General features: G+C 45.1%; 1 protein-coding gene and 1 long non-coding RNA gene across 4 annotated transcripts in view; one reads left to right on the plus strand and one right to left on the minus strand.

Moving 5' to 3' along the window:
- Nucleotides 1-24,516, plus strand: part of LOC144768328 (uncharacterized) — a 106,986-nt gene that overhangs the window by 27,060 nt on the left and 55,410 nt on the right. The window lies entirely within an intron of this gene.
- Nucleotides 1-24,516, minus strand: part of PLTP (phospholipid transfer protein) — a 226,440-nt gene that overhangs the window by 4,395 nt on the left and 197,529 nt on the right. For all 3 annotated transcript variants that reach the window (XM_078651904.1, XM_078651903.1, XM_078651905.1), the window contains 4 exons: nucleotides 20,196-20,263; nucleotides 18,561-18,603; nucleotides 15,889-15,952; nucleotides 2,127-2,203 (listed from right to left, as the gene is read on the minus strand). In XM_078651904.1, the coding sequence (XP_078508030.1) occupies nucleotides 2,127-2,203; nucleotides 15,889-15,952; nucleotides 18,561-18,603; nucleotides 20,196-20,263 (252 nt within the window). The remainder of the gene's footprint in view (nucleotides 1-2,126; nucleotides 2,204-15,888; nucleotides 15,953-18,560; nucleotides 18,604-20,195; nucleotides 20,264-24,516) is intronic.

Below are 24,516 nucleotides of genomic sequence, written 5' to 3' on the forward strand. Positions count from 1 at the left end.
TGGGAGGCTACGGTGGTTGCACAATATGCCACAATACTAATACGTGCTGACCAGTGAGCAACTTTGGTGATTTTCGCCATTATTGATATTAGAAAAGGAGTGTTTACATCCATTTTGGATCGTCGGATTGAAACAGATTTACCATAATGTTTATCAATTCATGGCTCTTCATTGACCATTGTACGACCGAAATTACATGGTGACGTCTTGTGAATCTCTCACTATATTGGAGACCAGACTTGGTCCTATGACCGTCCGGATTTCTAGGACATACATATATCCATTGCCTTGAAAAAGTCTTTTTAAGACGAAACACGTGTCGGCAAGTCGTGTGCTGGGAGCTTTTATTGAAGTGATTTTTGGAATAAAGACTATCAAGATTACTATACGTCTGGGATCCTTATGTTTGACTATAGTTGTTGTTAATGTCTCTATACCTAAGCTGAATGGGGCTACTTATACCCATACATATCATTGATGTCTGTATAACTAGAAAGTGACAAGAGGTGTGCTGTCCTAGCCCTTTTTCTTTTCATTTAATGTAACAAGTTTTTTGATACCTTGGAGTGCATACTTTGGTCACACCTTTCACAAGTTAGCTCCTGTAACAAAGTGTTTTTAGTTTTTATTTCAGGTTTTAGAATTAAAAAAAAAAAAATCTTTTTATTGATTTTATAACAAACACAAAACAGAAATCGGCATCGACTTTTTCTTCGCATGCATGATTGAATATGGTAAATACATTGGAGTTATGTCACTGATAGGTGAGTCCACATTGATGCATATCATATGCTCATTGGTGATGTTGGGTCATCATATGTAGGGACAATCGGTGTGGCACAGATATCCACCCTATATGAATTCCACCTTGCCCACACTTGTGACCATTTCCGAGGGCACCCCCTTGCAACATACACAGTCTTCTCCCGGAACATGCACCAGTCCATGCTACGCTTCCAGCTTGTGATATTGGGAGTAACAGGTTTTAGATTTGTAATGAGATTCTTTGGACTTTGGCCAAAGTGGGTCTCTGCAGTGCATGGCCATGAATCGATGCTGCAAGCTGGGCATGGCCTCTGGCAATGCAATTCTCCCAGGCACCTTGCCTTTCACTGCCAATGAAATCTGAGAGACATTCTGGCCATCCAGGCCTGCACAGCCTCTATGACCCCTGAATCTACTGGAAACAGCAGGAGACCCTGAGCATCGGGCATTTGGCTCAGCGCATGATCTCCAATTTGATGAGCCCTGTGTGCTCTTGAAAGGTATATAGACCTGTCCTTTGTACTTGACAAGCATAGTTAGTATGTAATTTATGATTTTTTTAAAACTGCATATATCATACCAGGAGAACCAATGACCTAGACTTTGGATATGGGATCCTTTCCTAATAGAGAAAAACAATGCCTATTTCAGCAATCTCTGCTTAAGTTTGAAGATATTTAATGTCCTTATGGTTAAATCTCCTGAAATAAATGTTATTTGAAACTGGGAGTATATTCTAAGAAATGTATCATCCTAATTTAATTTGAATAACAGGTGAAAAGACTCCTCTTATTTTGCTGTGCACAAATTAAGAAGTTTGGCTACAGCCATTTTGAAATCCATAATTTTTTGTGTCTTTTTACCTATCAATTTCAGTAATTAAGGTAGACTGTGAATGCATGAGGTTTGGGTTCAAGTCCTCCGTACGGTGTAGGGTGGTGAAGATGTGAAATCCACAGGACCCCTGTTATGCCTCAATACCTGGGTATTTTGACGGTAACACTATTGGGTTATGTGCTGTGGTTGACCGGCTGTTTTACTATAGTGCAAGTGCCAGAATGGAGGATTATACTGACTTTGTGTGCTACACAGCAATGTGCACTGCTACTGCATACTGGGGGTTGCACACTGTTACACATTCTGTGTTGGAGGGACCCTCCGCGCATGAGAAACCGAAAATATAAGGCATACTAATGCATGTGATCGGTTATTTTTGTAGAGCCGCCAAATACCCCTTGGTGCAGAAGCGCTATAAAAAACTGTTAACTAATTAAATACATTTGTACAACTGTGAGGCAGGGGACAAGTGTTAGAATGTCACAACTCTGTAACATGTACCGCGGGGTATCCATTATTCTTACCACATGGTTGGTGACTGTCTCCTTGGTGAAGTCCATCCCCTCGGGCAGCGGGATCTGCACGCCTCTCTTTGTCCTTTCTGCAGACCAAAATAAAGAAAGGAGGATTAGCACATAGCATGGATCCTCTTAGATATCATCCTTGCCAGGCATTCACACAAAGACTGTTTATTCCATGGCTGTAGGGCCTGGACTCTATATCAAAACACAACAGCCAATTGTTGAGCAGCACTGTTATGGGGCACAGCAGCTTTCTTTACACATCACAGGAAAATCCCAAAAGACTGCACTCTGAGTCATTTGCATCTGTTCGTTTGGCATAGTCTTGCAACCCTACCACATCATTTGCAATAATGTTTCAAAGTTTCATTCAACCCAGGGGAAAGTATTGAATGCACCTCACTTCTGCAACATCTTCCCCAAACAACAATTTCTTGAAGGAGCAGCCGCAATGCTACATTCTACGTGTGTGCACACTAGCACATAACATCGTGGTCTGGCCTCTTGGGTTATAAAGGCCTGATGCATATCTGCTGAGACCATGTCCTTACATAGCAGAACATGGCAGCCATATTGGAATGTAATGCAGGTGGCCAGCGTAATGTCACTGCAAACAGTCTCCCTAAACACACCAAGATGTTCGGAGGAGCAGTCACACCTACACCACCCCAGGTTGAGGCCAACCCCCCAAATATTTGTCAAAGTCTTTGCAAGCCCACAAAAGAGCATGAACTAAATCTCATCAAAATTATTCCAACAAGTGGTCTCTATTCCGCCCTCTTCATTGAAAGGCATCTAGCCGCTATAGCTTTTCAACGAAGAGAGCGGATTAAAAACCCTTGTTGGAAGCATCTTGTCAAGATCCACTTCATGTTCCTTTGTGTGATGGCAGGCATATTGGTCAGGAAGACAGAGGAAATGGTAACCAGCTCTAGGTGTAGAGTAAGTACAGCTAGAAGGCAGGAAACCAGCAGAGTGCAGAGACAGAGATAACAAGCAAACCCAGGCTGGAGCAGAGAGGAGACTGATTAACCTATCAAAGGCAGCAGTGAGGCTCTGTCAGATCAGTTCAATATGAGTGGAGCAAAACCCAAATGTGAGATGAGGTATGGTAAAGAATAAAGTTAGAGTCCATTTATGTTTGTTCAAGAATGTGACCCGTGCTACCCCCCACCACGTTCTCCTCCAAAGTTTCTGATGCTGAATGTCTCAATAATGTCCGGGTGTAGGGGTTGGAACAGTGCCGGATTATACTATGTGGAGACCCCTAGGCAGTCGAAAGTTCGCCCCCCACCCCTCACAAATTATCTCTTAATACCCAATGAACCAGATTTTTTTACAAACTGCCAGCTGCCAGAAGATGAGCTTTTAGGAGATAACTGTTACGTGAATCTGATGTCTCTGGGTTATGGACTTTAAGTTGTTAAAAGGGCACATTACATTAATACAGTATTTTCTCTATAGGGTCTTTTAATGTAAAGGTTTCGTTTCATTGAGTTGGTTCATTTTTTCTATCATTTGGAACAATATTTAAGAAAGCTTGATTGTAATTTTCTTTAACCCCTCTCCTGCTGATGACGGAACCGCTCCGTCATCAGCCGCGGTCGCGCTGTGCTGATGACGGAGCGGTTCCGGCACGGCCCGCTCGGCACGCCTGCGCGGCGCGGATTCCGCGCCTGCGCTGTGCGTTCTATTGAGCGGGCGGGGCCGTGACGGAACCGCTCCGTCATGAGCACAGCGCAACTGACGCTGGTGACGGAGCGGTTCCGTCACCAGCATGCGCCCGTCGCTCGGCCGCCCTTCCCCCTTAGCACTGCGGCGGAATAGCCGCCGCAGTGAAGGGGTTAAAGATCAAATAAATATTATTTTGATCCGTTGTCTCGGGCCCCTAAAAGGTGTGGGGCCCATAGGACCGTGCCTACTTTACCTATTTGGTAATCCGGAACTGGGTCGGAAATACTCCTAATAATATAGTACTTCAGCACCGATTCTTACTTGTTTTTTGTCATTTCACCGCAGACTTTACCCCACGCGTTTCACCTGTTTTCAGCTGGAAAAGTATCAGGGTGAACAAAGTTGGATCCCTGATCTTCACACAGACCTGGTAATTCTGATGGCACACATGACTACTGTCACCGGACCCTCATGATGAGGCACAAACTGTCACCACAGAAAGAGAGCGGAATACTGACTACAATAACACTCCTTTGATATGATTTGCTGCAGGGAGTTATCCTTGTGCACTTCGCTTGCTCCTCCATGTGAGATCCAAGCCCAGATTTACTAGATCTCTGGACCTTTACAAAGTGAAACAATTCAGTGCAGAGGGATGCGAAGTCTTATGAGTATTTACTATCCAGGTCTTTTGTGCTGGACAGATGCCTTTCTTGTTGCATGAACCCTTTGCACTTTTTTGCACTGTACTGCATCGAGGAGGCGTTACTGCGGCACAAGGAGCTTGCAAATAAGACCCTTTGTATCAAAAGAGTAATGCTTCCTTGAAGCAGGCGTTAACAAGGGAAAATGTGTTACTTTCCCAGAAACAAAGATGAATTGCATGTGTGCTGCAGTGCTCCGCACGCATTCCGTGCACGGGATCTTTCTAAGTTTGTCCAGGCATTGGAATTTGCACTGGAAGAGTATGCTTCCAGTAATAATCCTACACTGGAATGCACACGGCCACCTTTGTACAATGGTGCAAGGCTGTGCTTTGTACACAAGGCGAGCCTGCTTGTGTCTGCCAGTGGAGGGAATAAGAGCAGCATCAGGCAGACCAATCTTAGTAGAGATGTCTCTGCCCCACCGTGCGGTGCAGTGCAGGCATATATAGTTGAAGTACTGCGTTGCGTGAAATATTAGAAAATCTGTAGCCCAGTTACATCCACTTAGCGCTGTGCAGAAAATATGAAACCATTTTTATCCTCTGTTAAGCCTTGCAGAAAGGGATTTCAAGGGACTGTAACAATATACCCTGGTTCAGCGAGCATCTTAGACACAAAAAGCAGGAATGTAGGAGATCAAGCACAAACCAGAAGACAAAGAAGTATATAAAACCAACTTACAGACCTATAAAAGAATGATTTTAACTGAGAAAAAGGATTTCTTTGTGACAAAAATAGAAGAAGCTATGAATTCCTCTAAGGAACTATTTGAAACAGTGAATACATTATCGAAACTACCAGACCCTAAGAACCCCAGTATTAATCAACAATTTTGCAATAAACTAGCATCTCATTTCCAAGACAAGGTCAAATTGGTGTATGATTCCTTTTTAGACATTAATCCAAATGTCAACCTAAATAACAGACCGCTGAAGAGCACCCACAGTGCCAGTACTCTATCCCATTTTGGCTCTCTGACGGTGGATCAGACCCAAAGGATATTGATGCAGATTAAATCAGGCTCTCCCGAGGACCTATGTCCAGCCAGAATAATTCATCTAGTCCCAGAAGTGATAGCCACATACCTCACGGCCGTGTTCAACAACTTATTTGTTGCCGGATATTTTCCTATACACTGGAAGAAAGGGTCCATGCTTCCACTGTTAATCAAAATCAATCTGGATGCCACTGACCCTAATAATTATCGCCCAATAACAATACTACCATTTCCCGCCAAATATGTAAAGAAAATCTTCAATCAAGAAATAACTACTTTTTTAGACAATACAAAGAGTCTTGATCCTACACAGTTCGGATTTCATAGTCATAGTACCGAGATGGCATTGGTCACAGGTACGGAAAAAATTAGACAGACAATAGATGGCTGTGGAAATGTGGCTCTGATCCTTTTAGATCTTTCAGCCGCATTTGATACGGTTAATCACGCTATTCTACTCGATCGCCTGGAATCAATTGGGATCAAGGATAATGCACTTGAGTTCATAACATCCTTTTTAGCTGACCATATCCAGACGGTCTCTCTCTGTGAAGTTACCTCACCAGTCTTCTCTCTGCCTCGTGGGATCCCTCAGGGCTCGTTCCTGAGCCCCACCCTATTTAATATTTATGTTACCCCACTTGGGCTCTGATAAGATCATTTGGGTTTTCTTTGGTTTTGTACATGGATGACATGCAGATTTTTGTGTCTTTCGCCGACAATCCCGACCCCTTGGCAGCCCAGTTTCATGACTGAAAGTCTCACATTGGGAAGTGGATGAGCAGTAACTGCCTAAAACTGAACTCCTCGAAGACTGAGGTCCTGTTGTTTGGCAATATCCTTCTTTTTGGTCGATCAACTGGTGGCCACAGGAATTGGGGAATCTACCCCCAGATAGTCAGAGTGACAGAGCACAAAACCTTGGAGTAATCATTGATACTAAACTATCCTTTAAAGGACAAATAATTCATATCACCTCAGCATGTATCTTTATTTTTAAAACTCTAAGGAAAGTGTTGCCTTTTACTCCTTCAAGTCTGCAGAAGACGGTAGTTACTACTCTCATTTCATCTACAGTAGACTACTGTAATGGGCTTTTCATCAATATTCGAAAACAATTTTTACATAAGGTACAAACCCTGCAGAGTATTGCAGCATGGTTATTGATAGGCATTCCAAAACAAAAATCCACATCTCAAGCACTGATCCAATTACACTGGCTTCCTATACATAAACGGATTCAGTTCAAGGCACCCTGCATTGCCTTCAGATCACAACAAGGCACTGGACCGGAGTATCTGATACAGCGTTTTCAGCGCTAAACTCCAGCATGCTCCCTGCGCTCATTCACCAGTGGAAATCTTGTAATCCCTAAATTTAAGAAGATCAACTGGGGAGGATTCATGTTCATCGAGGCTGTGAAACTCGGTTTCAATAGAACTAAAATCTAAGACAAACCTATTGGAATTCAGGAAGAACCTGAAGAATTGGCTCTTCAATAAATGACTTGGCATTTCCCAGAGCCTTCATGCTGTCTGTTCCGCTCAGCGCCTAGATACCCCCAGGTGATTGTCGCACTTTAGAAATTCTATTTATTTCATTCATACAATTAAATTAATAGTAACATTAATCGTTTTCCCAGTGCTTTGAAACAAACAGCAGAAGTGTGGTATGAAGCGCTAAATAAAAGCAGATTATTACTATAAGTAGTAGAATTACAGTTATTGTTATTAAGACCTCAGCATTTTCATGATAGGTGTACAGAACTGCATACCTTTATTGCTAAGGGACTTGTAGATACAATCAAGGACCAACCAGATTTTCTCATATGTTTACCTTAAAGAAGCTGCCTAGGAAAGGGCTCAGTTTGCAAACCATGCTTTTAGAACTTGCTTTCATCTGTCTGCAGTTGCTTCCAAATCGTTAAAGTCCATTCATATATCCAGGATTGTATCTGTCGATTTCTTAGTAGGGCCGGACATTACATAGCAACAAACCTAACACTACTTTAGCATTTATATAAATGAGTTTATTGTATCTCTAAACCAGAACAATTGTTTGATATTTTATGTACCCAGGTGGCTCGCTCCACCCTTTTATGATTTAAAAAAAATCAAATACAAGTATTTTTCTCTCTCTGTCAAAGGTGTAGTGGTAGCAGGCCCTGAGAGGTCCACTGCCCCCCAATTATGGATACGAGTTACCGCTTATTTAGGTGTAGGAAGGGCATTTTCGGTGCTGGTATTGGGGCCACGATACCAAGTCTGCGCGGCTGTTGGTGGGATGCTGCCTGAGGGCTTTAACCTTTACAGTTCTTGGGCACCATCCCAGCAAAAAGCGAGTCCAGCGTAGCCTCAAAAATACAGTAGCCACGAGCATTTTGGTAATTTGTAAGTAGGCTTTATCAGGACTTCTAATAAAGTAAGAATCGTTCTATTGAGTGTGGTGATTTGTGGGAAAGGTGGTGCCCGCACAGGTACAACTACATCTTTCAGATGGTGGGCAAATTAATGTCAGGCTGTGGATGCAGGCAGGCTTCTATTTCTCCAGCCACAGGAATTTCTGGAGAGACAAAACCAGATCAGCTATCCACACTATGGAATAATAAAAAATGTAAGCAACTCAAAAAAGACATCTGAGAGTGAAGTCGAACCATAGAAGATTCATAGCATCAGAGTCTGGTACAGACACTCTCAACTCATGGCCACAACAAGGTAGTCCCAAAACACTTTAGAAATATATATATTATGACCACATGGTGGCAGCAGTGTGCAAAGGATTTACTGCATCAGTTCCCAAGCTGCAAAGTCAATGTTTTAAGTAGGAAACATGCAAACCCTGGTAGAGATCGGAGCTGGTCCAATGTGTAACTGCCACCTACTCACCAAAGCAAACTGTTTTACAAACTTGAATGTGTTCACTGCCTTAGTAAAAAATTGCAAACCACACTTTTACTTCTGACTGTAGTCAGAAGTAAAAGTGTGGTTTGCAATAGCAGCCAGCTGGCTGTTAGTTAAGAATGGTGCTTTACAAATTATTGATCGTAGTGTTCAAAACAATACATGTATGTTATGGATGGGGGGGCAGGGGCATCACACAAGGAGTTATTCGGGTAGGGGATAGGATCTTCATTCCATCTTTGGCCCTTAGGTTACAGTGACAACAGTTGTTTCCTGCCAGGGCTTCATTCCACCCCTCACCAACTGTACTTGACTCTCAGACTTAACCCAGCACATAGACGCCAACATTTCATGACATCCCTCAGTACACACTCTCAACATTCTACAGCATGTCTACTCAGGCAAGCATTCACAGGCACATCACATCTATCCCGACTCTAAACCCTACTAAACATACAAGAAATCAAGAACACAAACCTAACACAGCTAATGCACAAAGAAAAGAAAAAAAAAGATTACTAATCTACTATTAACCTCTAATCTTGGGTTCTGGAGCAGCGTGCCACTCACTGTACCCCGGGTGTCATCACTGAGGGGGTGACGAAATGGTACTGAGGGGAGTGACAAAATGCCAAAAATATGTGTAACTATCTTTTTCCCCCTAATTTTAATAATTTGAAAGTGGGCGGTGGGGAGGGGGAGAGGGGGGTGTGTGACAAGAAATTGTCTGCACCGGGTACCACCTGACCTTGCTACGCCACTGTCACTGCAAAGCGCTTCAACACCTCTTCAGGGGTAGTAAGCACTATATAAGTACAATTTACATACACCCCTTTCCTTACACACAAGACAAACCAAATGCATACACAGGCACCAGGTGCGCAACATCCATTGGGCTCACCGGGCTTCAGCCCCCCCCCCCCCCCCCCCCCCCCCCCTGTCGTGTCAGCCCGGGCTGAGACAGCGTCGCGGGCTGGCAACCGTCTAATTGCAGCCACACCTAGTACTTCACAGGTCTTTAAAATACGATTTACTTCTTAATGCTGATTTTGCAGCGGTGGGGGGGGGGGGGGGGGTTGCAGCACTGTTGCAATGCAATATCTGCAGCAGTAAAGAAATAAAAAGTAGCAAGCAAGCATTTGTAGCCGCCCTGGGGCTGGTTTGAGAAAATTGCCAGGGCTGCTTTTGGTTCCCAGTCTGGCCCTGCCTGAGGGCATTAGACCCCTAACAACAGCCCTGAACATTCGTAACATAAGAGGAGCAAGCATAAGAGATAATACGCACATAATCTGTACAGTATGGTCAGTTCAATGCAGATTAGGTGATGGAGTTTGAAACAGTCATTATACAAAATGTCTTTGGACTAGGATGGATTTTAGTTCCTTTTTAAAGATAGCAAAACATAGGGTCCTGCATAACGCAGGAATGAGACTCCCATATCATTGTTCGACTGCCGGAGAAGTATTGCTTCATATACCAGTCTTGCTTGAAAGTGGGAGGTTCAAAGAGGAGGGATCCTACATTCCTCTACCCATTTGGGCACCCCAGATTATCAGTTTTGCAGCCATGCAGGTGGAGATATGTAAGGCTTTATGAGTGATATACATGATCTTATTGAGTGTAAAGAGTTAAAAGGACAGGAGAGATGTGATCAAATCTCTTGTTCCTAGAAACAAAGTGAGTGTCCACATGGAGCACAGCTTTAAAGGAGACTAGATCAGCATTTGGGAAATCAACCCAGAAGAGCGTTTCCATAGTCTAGTTTGGACTGAACTAGCGCCAGACTACAGATCTGAAGTCTGGCTCATGGATAAAACGCCTGATGCCCCAAAGTAGCCTTAGTTGGAACTGTTTGTTATTGGCCACAGCAGAGAATTGCCTTTGAGCTTTAAGATGGTTGTTGAGGATGAATCTCAAGGGTTCACATTATTCACAATGTCCATTTTGAAATTGAGGTGAGAGCATGTGCCAATCCATGCGTGGACAGGAAGGCTGACTTTTTTTTGGGAGAGATTAGTTGGAATTCGATTTTTGTGGGGTTCAATTTTAGATAGCAGATTGACATGCACTTTTGAATTCGACCAAAGTTTTGGGGAGCAGGAGGAGTACGTTTTCATTCAGAAAGGAAGTCTTCACATAAATCTGGGTATCATACGCATACTGATAATACAGAATACCAGCGTGTTTAAGGATCTCTCCAACTGGTTTCACATAGAGTATACATAGAATTGGGAACAGAATAAAGCCCTGTGTTGCCCCTTGTGGAGGCTCCCCTCGCTAGAAACAGAGCTCTATCATTTGACTAAATAAAAGGGGTTTGATTGGCAAGCTGAAAGCCAGTTTAGAATTGTTCCCTTGAAGCTCATTTGTTCCCTCAAGATGGCTGTAAGAGAGTAGGGTCTGCTTCCTATGGTTACCCCCACTTTTTGCTGTGTTTTTCGACTTTAGTATGGCTGTGGCACTGCTAATCAGGACCACAGCCTAGATGTTCTCTCTCTAAATTGATACCATGTACTTTAGGTACATACCAGATTGGTTACTGGGTCACCATTATGAGTCCCTGTATAGTGTACCCTAGGTACCCAGGGCATAGGGACACTAGAACCCTACCAGGGGCTGAAGCATGTATTGTGCCACCCCTGGTTAGCCTTCCAAAATGACACCACAGGTCTGCACTTGCAGCCTGGGTAAGGTGGTATAAGAACCCCTTACTTAGATATAGTATTTCTTTATCTACCCTTACATATAGACACATAGTAACCTATAAGTCACTCCTATGGCAGGCCTTGACAATCCTGAAGGCAGAGTGATTGGTTTTGTGTGAGAAGGTGCCCTAGCATGAGCTGAGCCCCTCTGCAGTTTTCGGAAATATCTCTTTATAGCTGTTCTATGATATAGCCATACCATATACTCTTAAGTGCATTATAATCCTTGCGGTTAATGCTAACTTTCGTTTGACTTTATCAAAACATGTCGTGTAAGGTGTCAAACGATTTGGAATACTACCCTCCCCCCGCCAGTTCTGGCAGCGGGGGTAGCATTTCACCCTTCTAGAGGGATAAGACATGTACATATTGGGACACGTGGGACAGCTCGAATCCAGGTCATGGTCGTCCTCGACGCCTCCTGGACCTCGTGGCTGAAGAGCCAAGCTTCACCTCTTTCACCTGAAAACACCTGACATTGGTTGGCATCTTCCCATCTCCATCCTGGTCACTGGCTAGTGACCCAGACTCTGTCCCCTCTGCTTTCAGGTTCTTCACATCTCCGATCCACCCTTGGATCCACCTGGACACTTTTCCTCTGGTCGCCTGCAGCACTTCTTCACAGCTCTCCATTGCAATTGACGACGAAACCCGACACCAAAAGACACCTATGCACCCGGCTTCCGTGGGTGAGGTAACACGAGTACTACGGTGCTCCCGTGGGTCTTGACTCTCGAAGTGTTTAAGTCTAAAAGTGTTCCATTGTAGTTCACCTCTAAGTGTCCTTAATCTTTAAAATTGTAACTTGTTCGTTCTCCATAGAAAGTCAATGGTGATCCGTGGCTGTGTTTAGACACTGCAGGCGTCCGCTGTGGGCCTCCTGCGTCCCTTCTTTGGGGGTTCCTGGTTGCCCCAGCGGTTCTACAGGCCCTAAGCCTGCTTTCTAACCCTCACGTGGTTCTTACACCACTATTTTAGTATATGGTTTGTGAGGCCCCTAGGGCATAACGCATACTGTGCAACAAATCGTATACGAATTAAGTTCTTGTATTGTACTTTTACCACTGACCTCATAAAGAGTCCAGAGGGGTTGTGTTTAGAATAAATACATATATATTTGATATATACCTTGTGTGGTGCACTTTCATTTGATTATTTAAGAGATTATAGACTGGAAAAACAACTTGCTTAACTCGCCTCTAAGTCTTAGCCTGAAGGCTGCTCTCCACAGCTACCACTAGGATAGCTTCCTATAAGGTTGACTTCAAACCTACCATCAATAAGGGTCGTTTGGACTGGTGCAAAGTGCTCACTAGAATAGTGGACATCCTATGCCAAGCCAAATTCTCACAATGGCTACCACTGAGCTATGTTTAACTGCATTAAACAGGGTTGAGAGGTCTAGAAAAGCAAGTAGGCAGGAGTTACCAAAGTCAAGCATTTGGAGTGCATTATCATCACATAAAAAAGTACAGTCTAGCCCCTGCAGCCTGTCTAAATTCAGATTGGAGATCACTGAGAAGATCTTTATGTCTGGATATAAAGACAGAGTTGGGAAGATACACAGCGTTCAATCATCATTCAAAGTAAGGGAAGAATAGTGACAGGTCGGAAATTGTTTAAGTCACTGGTATTAGCTGACGTTTTTGTCAAGAGGGAAGAACTTGGCCACTGTTCAGACAGCTGGAGAAAATACCATGCAAAAGGGATGAGTTCACCAGAGCGACCTATTAAGGCAGTACATGTTTTGCAAGTTTCTTGCTGCTGTACCCAACCACAGCGTAGTTGAAGTGGTTTAATCATTTTACTCTGGCAATAGTTTCAAGAAGCTCTGTTCCTAATATTTTGTGAAATGGGACCAGGTCTACTGCACCTTGCAGATTAACTTGTGGTCATCAGGGTTGATGGTGGAGGAGAAAGCTTAATGGACTTTACTTTATGAGCAAAAAAAGTTCACAAAGTCTTCACACTAGTTTTCAGAGGCATCGATAGTGCTGTTGGAACATGGGTTATTTGATCAATTCAAAGGGAGGTTTTGGGCGATTCTTGGAGTCTTCCAGATGTTATTTGATGTGTGATGACTTAGCTCTGATGATATAAGATTCGTCTGGCAACCGTAATATAATTCATATTAGAAGGGTGGGTGGTTGTTAAGGGTTTTTGATCTTTTTTCGAACTTTTTTATTTTCATGTTAAATATCTTTTGAGAACTAAGGAAGTGAAGGTGTAGTCTTTGCTTGCTCTTCAATGAAGCAAATTCCTCATTCAGGTCTATCATGCAACTGTTCTATTCATTGGTCATGACGTTAAAGCTTGGCTGTGATCTGGGGGAGAGCTACAATGAACCATGGAAGCAAGAGTGCTAATTACGGTGTTCTTTGCGTTGCAAAACCATACCATCTCTTATAAGTTGGCCTGATTTTTTCTGGTTGGCAAAGGCCATCGTGAATGGAATCTGAAGATGACCGTAACACTCCACTGGGCTTAATTCCACCTGAAATGTTTCTCTTCACAAAAAACGCTATGATAGTTGCCCATAACTCTAGTGAAGTAATACTTCAGCCAATTAGTCTATGGAATGCCACTTTGACCATACACCATCACTGCAACCAGTTGGTGAAATACTCACAGATGGTGGTGTCAGCGCATGGAAAACACGCAAAACGTAACCAAGATGATATACCAGCCCTTGGAACACGCCGCACAGTTCATTTATGCCTTTTATGCTATGCTAAATTTCCTCTGGGTGGTCAGTCCAAGAAGTACCCTAACCCGTGAGTTCATGAACCTAAGTAACTCCAAAATACTGCACAAGGAATATTAAAATAACACCTGCCACAGATCCTGATGAGATGGCGTAGATGTCACGCAGTGTTGGATTCTGTGTTTCTTCCTTGCATAGTAGGTATTAACAGAAGTACTTCAGCAGACTGAAACTAATTTTCGCAGTAAAAACAAACCTGCATTTTTTAATCTACTTGCAGTCCTGCAATTCGACCATAATAGGCCAAATTCAACAGGACAGTTTCCTCTGCCTATGGCAGTAACAAAGAAACTATGATTCATAATTGATGACCATAAACCTCTGAATCTTTAAGGCCCGTGACATCACCCAGGCCTGATTCAACCATCTAAAAGCAAGCATTAAGGGGACTGGTCTACCATTTCCAATGGTCATCAGATGACTGTAGCCTTCACCGTTTGTTGAACATAGCTTAATCAGTGGAATAGTTTGTGCCTTGGTAAATCTTTCCAAAGTTTTGCAGGTGCAACAGAAAATTCACGACCCCCGTAGAGGTCTGCTGCATCTTGGACACTGAAATGAGAAAGGCATTCCCAGAATGAAGAAAGTAAAGCATAAATATCCAGGGTAATGAACTGAAATGCAGGCTCAAAAAACTTTATGAACAAGAGCGATGTTGGAACATAACTCTCTGCTTGACTGGAAACAAATGAACTAACTTCACGGCTGAAGTGATCGAATACGATTTCCTCAAGCCCGGAGTCAACTTTATCATCAGAATTTTACTCCAGTTGCAATTTATTTTTTATCTTTTCAGGGGAATGCAACAGAATTGCATTACAACAGTCCAATCTGGCTGGAATGAAAGCATTCGAGATTTGGACTTGGAGTGAGGAAGTAATTTGGTGTATAATGCGTTTCAAAGTACACATGTGGAACATAACATGAACTTGACTAGTGCATTAACCTGGTTCTCTGTTTGCCTGTCGGAAGCAATGTTTTTTTGTGGCTGGATAGATCTGACAACTAATGACCAAGGAATGGATCCAAATATGGAGCAATGAGAAAAAAACATTTTGGGGCTTATTCATAAAGCCCATTTCGCTGCCGGTGCATCACTGTTTCTGACGCACCAGTGGCGCAATGGGCTTGCCCATATCTACAAGGCCAGGTAAAGTCACCCTATGTAACTTTTCAAGGCCTTGTAAATATGGGCCCCTTTCATGCATTACTCTGCGTGAAAGGGGTGTTCCCATGCAACATCCATGGAACTTGACGCATTCCCAGACTTACCACAGTTTGTAAACCTGGGATTGCGTCACAAACCTACGCCTTCCCAGAGGAGGCGTGGGAACGGCGCAACAAGGAGAAATAATTATATTTTTAATCGTTTTTTCCTCTTGCTATGCGTGCTGCACTGCAGCATGCATAGAAAGAGGAAATGCCATTAAGTATTGTTTTTGTGCAGGAAGGTGTCTCTTCATGCACAAAAAACAATCATCCCCATATATCAGGCACCCTTGCAAAAAGATGCAAGGGTGCCTGCACCGGTGCATGGCAGTCAATTGTGCACCAGCGCAGGGAAAAGCATACGGTTACTTTGTATTGTTGGTAATACGATGCATTCCTGTGCTTTGAAAATGATGTAGCATGGAGCAGCCAAATGGCTTACAGCACTGCGTCATTTTCTTGTAGATGATGCTCTTTGTTTTTACTTCTCTCATTTACCATGAAATCAGCATTTCTGGGACCGCAGACAGCCGAAATTGCTCTTGAGGCTTTGCCAAAGATTTCTTGCTTCATATAGAAACCTTAAATGAAGCAGCTGTTTTCTGTGGACCATGGCATAAGAAGGAGCAAGGTCGCCCAGAATATATGCTTTTCATCAATCTCATCGGTCGAAAACACTTGTTAAAAATATAAAAAGTATCACACATTTTCACCAGATTTTTGTGTGGTGATAACCATGTACAAGGTGCAAACTCGGCTTCTACATTTTGAGACGATCAGTTGGGCCCATAACGTGAGCAAGATCTTACCGTTCAGCATGGGCATGATGCCAACCTGCAGCATGGTCTTCAAAGGACCCTGGAGAGGGATGAGCTGCAAAAGAAGAAGAGGCAGTCAGGATTGCCATTGGTTCAATGCCCTACACCCTGATCCTCGGGATGAAAAGATTGGACCCTCACACTACCTACGTACCCCATCCCCATAAGGCTGATGTGCCCTGGGACACCGTACATTCTTCCATATGACAACACTCTGCCTCTTCTGGAACATTGCTTGTTTGAGTGTATAATGCTCTATTATTCTCTGCAATCCTTGGGGCCTTTTTGTTGAGGAACTCTATGTAAGCCAATATAAAATGGGCTCTCAAACTATCCATGTCACTATATACAGATCACTGGAACCCCATCATCAAGTGCTGTAAATTTGAAATAACCTTTATTAATATTTTAACTCCTGAAAATACAGGCGAATGATCAGATACACACAGGCACCATCATTTGGGAGAACACATATTATTACAAGACTGTAAGAAGCAAAGGTTCTGTTGACTAAGGTCCACTGTCCTGGCCAAGGTTATCTTTTTTTCACAGTTTATGGGCTCCCAGGCACCACTGGGGATTGCATTAGTTTGACAGTTTGAGGTATGAAGCTGAGACTTTCAACATTGATAATTTCTTTCAGTTTCTGCAATGGGGGTCCAATGGGGGTTTGTTCCGATGAGCAGATATAGAGAAGAGTTACGGGTGCTTGAATGCAGACTTGGTAAATGTGGTTCCTTGTTGGCCTGGGTTCTGGTCCATGTTGTCAGCTGCTCTGGTGTGGTCCAATTGATCATCAGACATTGGACTTCTATACTGTCTTTTTTGCCTTCTGTTTTCTGTGAGTGGGAATGCCTTCTAGCATGGAACAAAGCCCTACCAATTCTAAAAAGTGGTGCACGTTTGTATTTAACGTTTGGTGCTCTGTGCAATGAATGAGTTATATCTGCCTGTTTTTTGTTTGTTTTTGTAATCAGATTTTATTAAGTTTATAAGGTGTCACATCACGTTGTATATCATAGCACATTATATTTAATCTTATCAGCATGAAAGACCATGTACATTGTGATTATCAAAAGTCCAGAGCTCTACTAGTCAAACGTAAGTAACTTCAACCTAATAAGTCGCACCTGTGTGTTTTTTTTCATTGCTACACTGGTATCTCTAGTGTAGAGGGCCTGAAGCCTGGGTGAGTTTTCCAAAGGAGACCAATACGTCACCCCCTGTATCAGAGCATAGGGGGTGTAGGTGTACCTCAAATCATTCATTAAATGACTATAACTGTTAAAAGGTCGCAGGTGTAGGTTCCACTGAACCTAGTTCTAGGTCCTTCAAGCTGTCAACTAGCGTTTCCCAGGCCCTGGCTACATCCAGTGAACCAAGCCATTGTCTAGCTCTCTTAGCAGTACTTCCCCTTCGCATCCCGCCCATCTCTCGAGGTCGAGTTAGATCCACCTGTTATCGCAGTTTCTAAGAGTTTGCCCATAACACAGCTTTGCCTCTTTTGAACTCCCTTGCTTCCCTGTGCTGGAAATGTATCTGTCTCACTGTGACTCTCCTTGCCTACCCTGAGACACTCTGAGGGCCAGTGAACTATGTGGCCTGCCTTGCCTGCTTGTATTGACGTTGCCACCTGCTCTTGTCTCCCTCATGTGAGTGAGTTGTGTGTCAGAATAATGAGTTCTGTCGGGTGTCACAATTTCTTCGCGTGAAAAATAGGTGTTAGAAAGTTACACCTATATGAGAATATCAATGTATGTTCTCCAAAAAGCTGAGATAGTGTGGGCCTATATTGACCGTTATTCATCACGCCACAGTACATCACCTAAATTAAACAACACACAGCAGTTATAATTATTTAGTATATCGGAAGCCATATATCTAAATAATACGCACACATTTTCTTATTCATATCAGGCTGTCAAAAAAACACAAAAATAAATCAAATGGCGTGACTTAGTGATAAAGTGACACACAGTGAAAAATAATTTTAACATTACACAATGAAGACAAAGACTGATCTTAGCATGATATAAACAGAAACATAATTTAAAAAAATGTCTGTTCTCTCTCATATACATAATTCAACAAACAGACTATATCCTTACTGGTACTTCTTTAAGATAGTTGACCGAGAACATGAAACAATGGGATTGAGGTCGACGTTTCGACCCTATGTGTATGTGTTAGTAGTTGGACATCAGGGCAGGTCTTCCTCAGGACTAGAGGGATGTAGACAGAAACACAAATATGTGCATATTATTTAGATATATGACTTCCAATATACTAAATAATTAGTAACATTGTATACCCAGGTTCTGAGGGACACTGTGAAACCCCATTGTGTTTGATGTCTTTATCTGTATGCCAAGAAAAACGTTTTTTAACACACTAGCACAAAGGAACTCTGTTTTCAGTCATGTAATAGTGCTTCTTCTTCACTTTTGTTTTAATGTTCCAAGGTCCAATACTCTCTCCCTTGTCCAGTCAATAGGACTATGTTTATCTTAGAGGGTGCATGCCATGGTGTTCTCTTGCAACTTTGTGCAGGAGCACCTGAAAGGTTTTGTTTTCTGCTTGCTACAAAAGCACTGATGCTACCCCTCTGCTCACTAGCCGCATGATCAATTGGGCATGTTCTTTGCCATTCCATCCGTACTTACAGCCAAAGACTCCAGCGCTGACTGATTAGAGTAGATTCGAAACCTGAAAGAGAGAAGAAATGATCAAAATACCTCTTGTATTGGGCAAGGAAGATGGTTGTGTTTGAAACAAGTGTATTTTTGCACAAGCAGTATCTTGACTAAAATGGTGAGAATGCAGAAGCATGAGAAGAGTCTAACACAATGGTTATATTGGGGAGAGAAGAATGATTTGTGTTGGGGAAGAGGAGGTTAGTTTGTGTTTGGGGAGTAGAGGACCAATGTGCACTGAGTTAGGAGAAGTTGGTTTGAGTTGGAAGGAATAAAGGTTAAAATAGAAACGTTTGGTTTGTGTGTGGGGTGGTACTCCTGTTACCATGCTGGTTCCTGTGAGGCCTTTTCAGTGGGTCTTAGGACAGTCGTTGGCAGTGGTGGATTGGGAACAAAGATAGGCTAATTCACCATAAAAAAGTGGCACACATTTGTGGATTGAGCCTTTTTGCAAAACACTGCTTTGGTGTTATTATAAAAAGAAGGAGGGAGGTTTCTCTAAAAGAGATATGCTTTCTTAATTTCACTGAGATAAAAAAATGCGTATGTTGCCAAAACTCTGTGCACAGATTAGTGCACAATGGTGAACCACACCTGAATATAAGTTAGGCCACTTCCACTTAGGCCCCCTGCCCCTGCTCAGTCTGCATAGCTTAATGGGCCGGCCCAGTTAGAGACTGGGAATGACACCTCTGTCCCCTTGGTAAAAGGGAGGTAACAGTGGCCATCTTCGGCAGGAATGGCCACTCAGGCCCCCATTGGGCCGGTGGCAGGATCTGAACAGCACAGACACAGCCCAAATCGGCCGCCACGCTGGTCAACAAAAAGCAGCCCACAGCTGCAACTCAGATACTGGCCCATTGCCCAAGTGCCCGCTTTACCAATCAGACCCTGGTTGTTGGTTAGAGAGAGCAAACGTGGTGGATACTGCTATTTACCACCCAGGGCTCGCTAACTCAGTTACTGTGGAAGAAAACGGAAAAAACCCAATTTTTTAGCGCTAGAAGGAAAAGTATGATTTGTCTTTAGAACAATTTCTGTACCCCAATTTTTTTTTTTACGGATGCAGCAGGATTGTGTTGGAACACAGCTTCATAAAGAGGAAGCAGAGACTGGTTTGTGTGCGTGGAGCGGATGTTTGGTTTGTGATCATAGAAAGGCAACCGGATCGTGTTGTTAGACAGACCGGACTGGGAACCCATATGAGCCTTGCCAATTTTGACGGACCAGGCCCCCAGCTGCTTTTTGTTACTGGGGAACGATATAGCAGCAACTCTGTAAAACCAGCCCCCAGTAACAAAATCGGCCCCCACCCTTCCAGCCACCCAGGGAAACGCCCGATGCCCGCCCTGGCCAGTCTGGCCCTGTTGTTAGAAGAGGTTAATAAGTTTAATTGAAGGAGTGCATTCTAGCTTCTATTTGGGGGAGATAATTGATATAACGTTTGCCTTTTGACAGAATCTTGTTTTTTGTTTGGAAAAAAAAGAGGGCACTTTTGTAATAAGTATACAAACCTGCATCGACCTCAGGTCAGGTTTAGATGTTGCCTTGAAGCATACACATTTCAGTATTTGGTGGATTATTTGGTGATTTTTTTTTTCTTACCTCCTAATATCAAATACAACTCGAAGTACTTTTCCTTTAAGCGTCACCTTGGCATTTAGTCGCATTTCCTGTAAAGGAGATATTGTGAAAAGTGAATGTACTCTTCAAAAAAGTACATATTCTTTCTTGCGCTTACACCTTCTGTTCCCATTTGTATCTGCTTTCCACTCTTACTCTTGCTTTAACCTCTTCACCTCACTATCGTTTCTTGGCTCATCTTTTGTGTATTGAGACTTTCAAAACATCTTGCTTACCTGTCCAGGCCACTGTTACGAGAGCTCAAAGAAGCAAAAGCATCAGGTTGATTTGTTGTCCACAGCACAATGAACAAAATAACGGCAATTCTCTTAATCTGAGTCACGCTAGAACAAGACTAGGAAGTGGCCCATTCTATAGAGAGGTGACTGGGAAGTGGGCCATTCTATATACGGTAAACTAGGACGTGGGCCATGCCAGAGAGAAGTGACTAGGAAGTGGGCCATGCCAGAGAGAAGTGACTAGGAAGTGGGCCATGCCAGAGAGAAGTGACTAGGAAGTGGGCTATTCCAGAGAGAGGTGACTAGGAAGTGGGCCATGCCAGAGAGAAGTGACTAGGAAGTGGGCCATGCCAGAGAGAAGTGACTAGGAAGTGGGCCATGCCAGAGAGAAGTGACTAGGAAGTGGGCTATTCCAGAGAGGTGACTAGGAAGTGGGCCATGCCAGAGAGAAGTGACTAGGAAGTGGGCGTGCCACATGGAGGTGACTAGGAAGTGGGCCATGCCAGAGAGAAGTGACTAGGACGTGGGCCATGCCAGAGAGAGGTGACTAAGAAGTGGGGCATGCCGGAGAGAAGTGACTAGGAAGTGGGCCATGCCAGAGAGAAGTGACTTGGTAGTGAGAAGTGACTAGGACGTGGGCCATGCCAGAGAGAGGTGACTAAGAAGTGGGGCATGCCAGAGAGAGGTGACTAGGAAGTGGGCCATGCCAGAGAGAAGTGACTAGGAAGTGGGCCATGCCAGAGAGAAGTGACTAGGAAGTGGGCCATGCCAGAGAGAAGTGACTAGGAAGTGGGCTATTCCAGGGAGAGGTGACTAGGAAGTGGGCCATGCCAGAGAGAAGTGACTAGGAAGTGGGCGTGCCACATGGAGGTGACTAGGAAGTGGGCCATGCCAGAGAGAAGTGACTAGGACGTGGGCCATGCCAGAGAGAGGTGACTAAGAAGTGGGGCATGCCGGAGAGAAGTGACTAGGAAGTAGGCCATGCCAGAGAGAAGTGACTAGGAAGTGGGCCATGCCAGAGAGAAGTGACTAGGAAGTGGGCGTGACACATGGAGGTGACTAGGAAGTGGGCCATGCCAGAGAGAAGTGACTAGGAAGTGGGCCATGCCAGAGAGAAGTGACTAGGAAGTGGGCCTTGCCAGAGAGAGGTGACTAGGAAGTGGGGCATGCCAGAGAGAAGTGACTAGGAAGTGGGCCATGCCAGAGAGAAGTGACTAGGAAGTGGGCCATGCCAGAGAGAAGTGACTAGGAAGTGGGCGTGCCACATGGAGGTGACTAGGAAGTAGGCCATGCCAGAGAGAAGTGACTAGGACGTGGGCCATGCCAGAGAGAGGTGACTAGGAAGTGGGGCATGCCGGAGAGAAGTGACTAGGAAGTGGGCCATGCCAGAGAGAAGTGACTAGGAAGTGGGCGTGCCACATGGAGGTGACTAGGAAGTGGGCCATGCCAGAGAGAAGTGACTAGGAAGTGGGCCATGCCAGAGAGAAGTGACTAGGAAGTGGGCCTTGCCAGAGAGAGGTGACTAGGAAGTGGGGCATGCCAGAGAGAAGTGACTAGGAAGTGGGCCATGCCAGAGAGAAGTGACTAGGAAGTGGGCGTGCCACATGGAGATGACTAGGAAGTGGGCCATGCCAGAGAGAAGTGACTAGGAAGTGGGCAATGCCAGAGAGAAGTGACTAGGAAGTGGGCCATGCCAGAGAGAAGTGACTGGGAAGGGGGCCATGTCAGAGAGAAGTGACTAGGAAGTGGGCGTGCCACATGGAGGTGACTAGGAAGTGGGCCATGCCAGAGAGAAGTGACTAGGAAGTGGGCAATGCCAGAGAGAAGTGACTAGGAAGTGGGCCATGCCAGAGAGAAGTGACTGGGAAGGGGGCCATGCCAGAGAGAAGTAACTAGGAATTGGGCCATGCCAGAGAGAAGTGACTGGGAAGGGGGCCATGCCAGAGAGAAGTGACTAGGAAGTGGGCCATGCTAGAGAGAGGTGACTAGGAAGTGGACTGTGTTAGCGGTGAATAAGAAGTGGGCCAAGCTAGAGAGCCGTGACTAAGAACTGAGCCATGATAGTAAAAGGTGACCCGGGAGATGGTATTACAGAATGGTGACAAGGTGTGTGAGCTATCCTGGTGATCATTATATACAAGAGGGCTGCAATTCAGAATTTATGACAACTGTCCTTGCGCTTGACTGCTGTGTTGTGAGATAGAGTGTATCACAGAGGGGACTTTAGAGACAGAAAGTCGATTAAGGCTGTTTCTAAGTAAGAGCAGATGGACATATTGGTAGATGCACACTACCAGTTTAAGGCTATGTGATGCTGGAGCAAGATCACCACCGACCAGCTCACCACCTCGCTGAGCCAGAACCCTCCCACCACCACTACGGACTCCAACGAAGGAGCCCGCAACCTCACACAGTGGCTCACCAACTGTGCAGATGCCCTTGCACCATTGAAGAATCCTCCCAGCAGACCCGGCAGCAAGAAAGCCTCGTGGTTCACCAACGACCTCAAGAAATCCTGCCGCACCCTCGAGAAAGCCTGGCGCCATGACCAGTCAACAGAAAACATGCCAGCCCTCAAGAACGCCACCTGCAAACACCACCAGCTGATCCGCACCACCAAAAGGACAGCATTCAGAGAGCGACTGGACAACAACACCCACAACAGCAAGGAACTCTTCAGCATCGTCAAAGAGCTCTCCAACCCCAGCGCCAGCAACAACGACATCACGCCCTCGCAAGACCGCTGCGATTCACTCGCCTCGTTCTTCCACCACAAGATCGCCGACATACACAACAGCTTCGGCGCCCAGACCACGCACCCAACCACCGAACCAACGCCCCCCCACCACCACCACCACCCTCTGCACCTGGACCCCCGTCAGCACTGAAGACACCACCCGCGTGATGAACACCATCCACTCCGGCTCCCCAGCCTCACCACATCTTTAACAAAGCCGACTCCACCATCGCACCCCAACTCCGGAACATCATTAACTACTCCTTCGCATCTGCCACCTTTCCAGAGAGCTGGAAGCATGCAGAGATCAGCGCCCTCCTGAAGAAACCCACCGCGGACCCCACGGACCTCAAGAACTTCCACCCCATCTCGCTCCTCCCTTTCCCCGCCAAAGTCATCGAGAAGACCATCAACTAACAGCTGACCGCCTTCCTCGAGACAAACTGCACACTCGACCCATCGCAGTCCGGCTCCGAGCTAACCACAGCACCAAGACCGCCCTCATCGCAGCAACCGACGACATCAGGTCCCTGCTCGACAACGGGGAAACTGCTGCCCTCATCCTCCTCGACCTATCGGCCGCATTCGACACAGTCTGCCACCGCACCTTAACAACCCGCCTCCACCACGCCGGGATCCAAGGAAAAGCTCTGGAATGGATCACCTCCTTCTTCTCCGGCAGAACTCACTGAGTCCGCCTCCCTCCCTTTCCGCTCAGCGCCCACCAAGATCATCTGCGGCGTCCCACAGGGCTCCTCGCTCAGCCCCACCCTCTTCAACGTCTACATGAGCCCCCTTGCAGCCATCGCACGCCAACACAACCTAAACATCATCTCCTACGCCGACGACACCCAACTGATCCTCTCCCTCACCAACGACTCCGCCACCGCCAGAACCAGCCTCCAGGAAGGAATGAGAGACGTCGCGGAATGGATGAAACTCAGCCGTCTGAAGCTGAACTCGGACAAGACAGAAGTCCTCATCCTCGGACCATCCCCCTCTGCCTGGGACGACTCTTGATGGCCCCCTGCACTGGGCACTGCCCCCACTCCCACGGACCACGCACGCAACCTGGGTTTCATCCTGGCTCCTCCCTCACGGTGACCAAGCAAGTCAACGCCGTCTCGTCATCCTGTTTCAAGACCATGCGCATGCTCCGAAAAATCTTCCGGTGGATCCCCACCGAAACCAGAAAGACGGTCACCCAGGCCCTCGTCACCAGCCGATTGGACTATGGGAACTCCCTCTACGCTGCAACCACAGCCAAACTACTGAAAAGACTCCAACGCATACAGAACGCTTCTGCGCGACTCATCCTGGATATCCC

Source organism: Lissotriton helveticus, chromosome 7, assembly GCF_964261635.1.
Source record: "Lissotriton helveticus chromosome 7, aLisHel1.1, whole genome shotgun sequence".
Classification (NCBI taxonomy): Eukaryota; Metazoa; Chordata; class Amphibia; order Caudata; family Salamandridae; genus Lissotriton; species Lissotriton helveticus.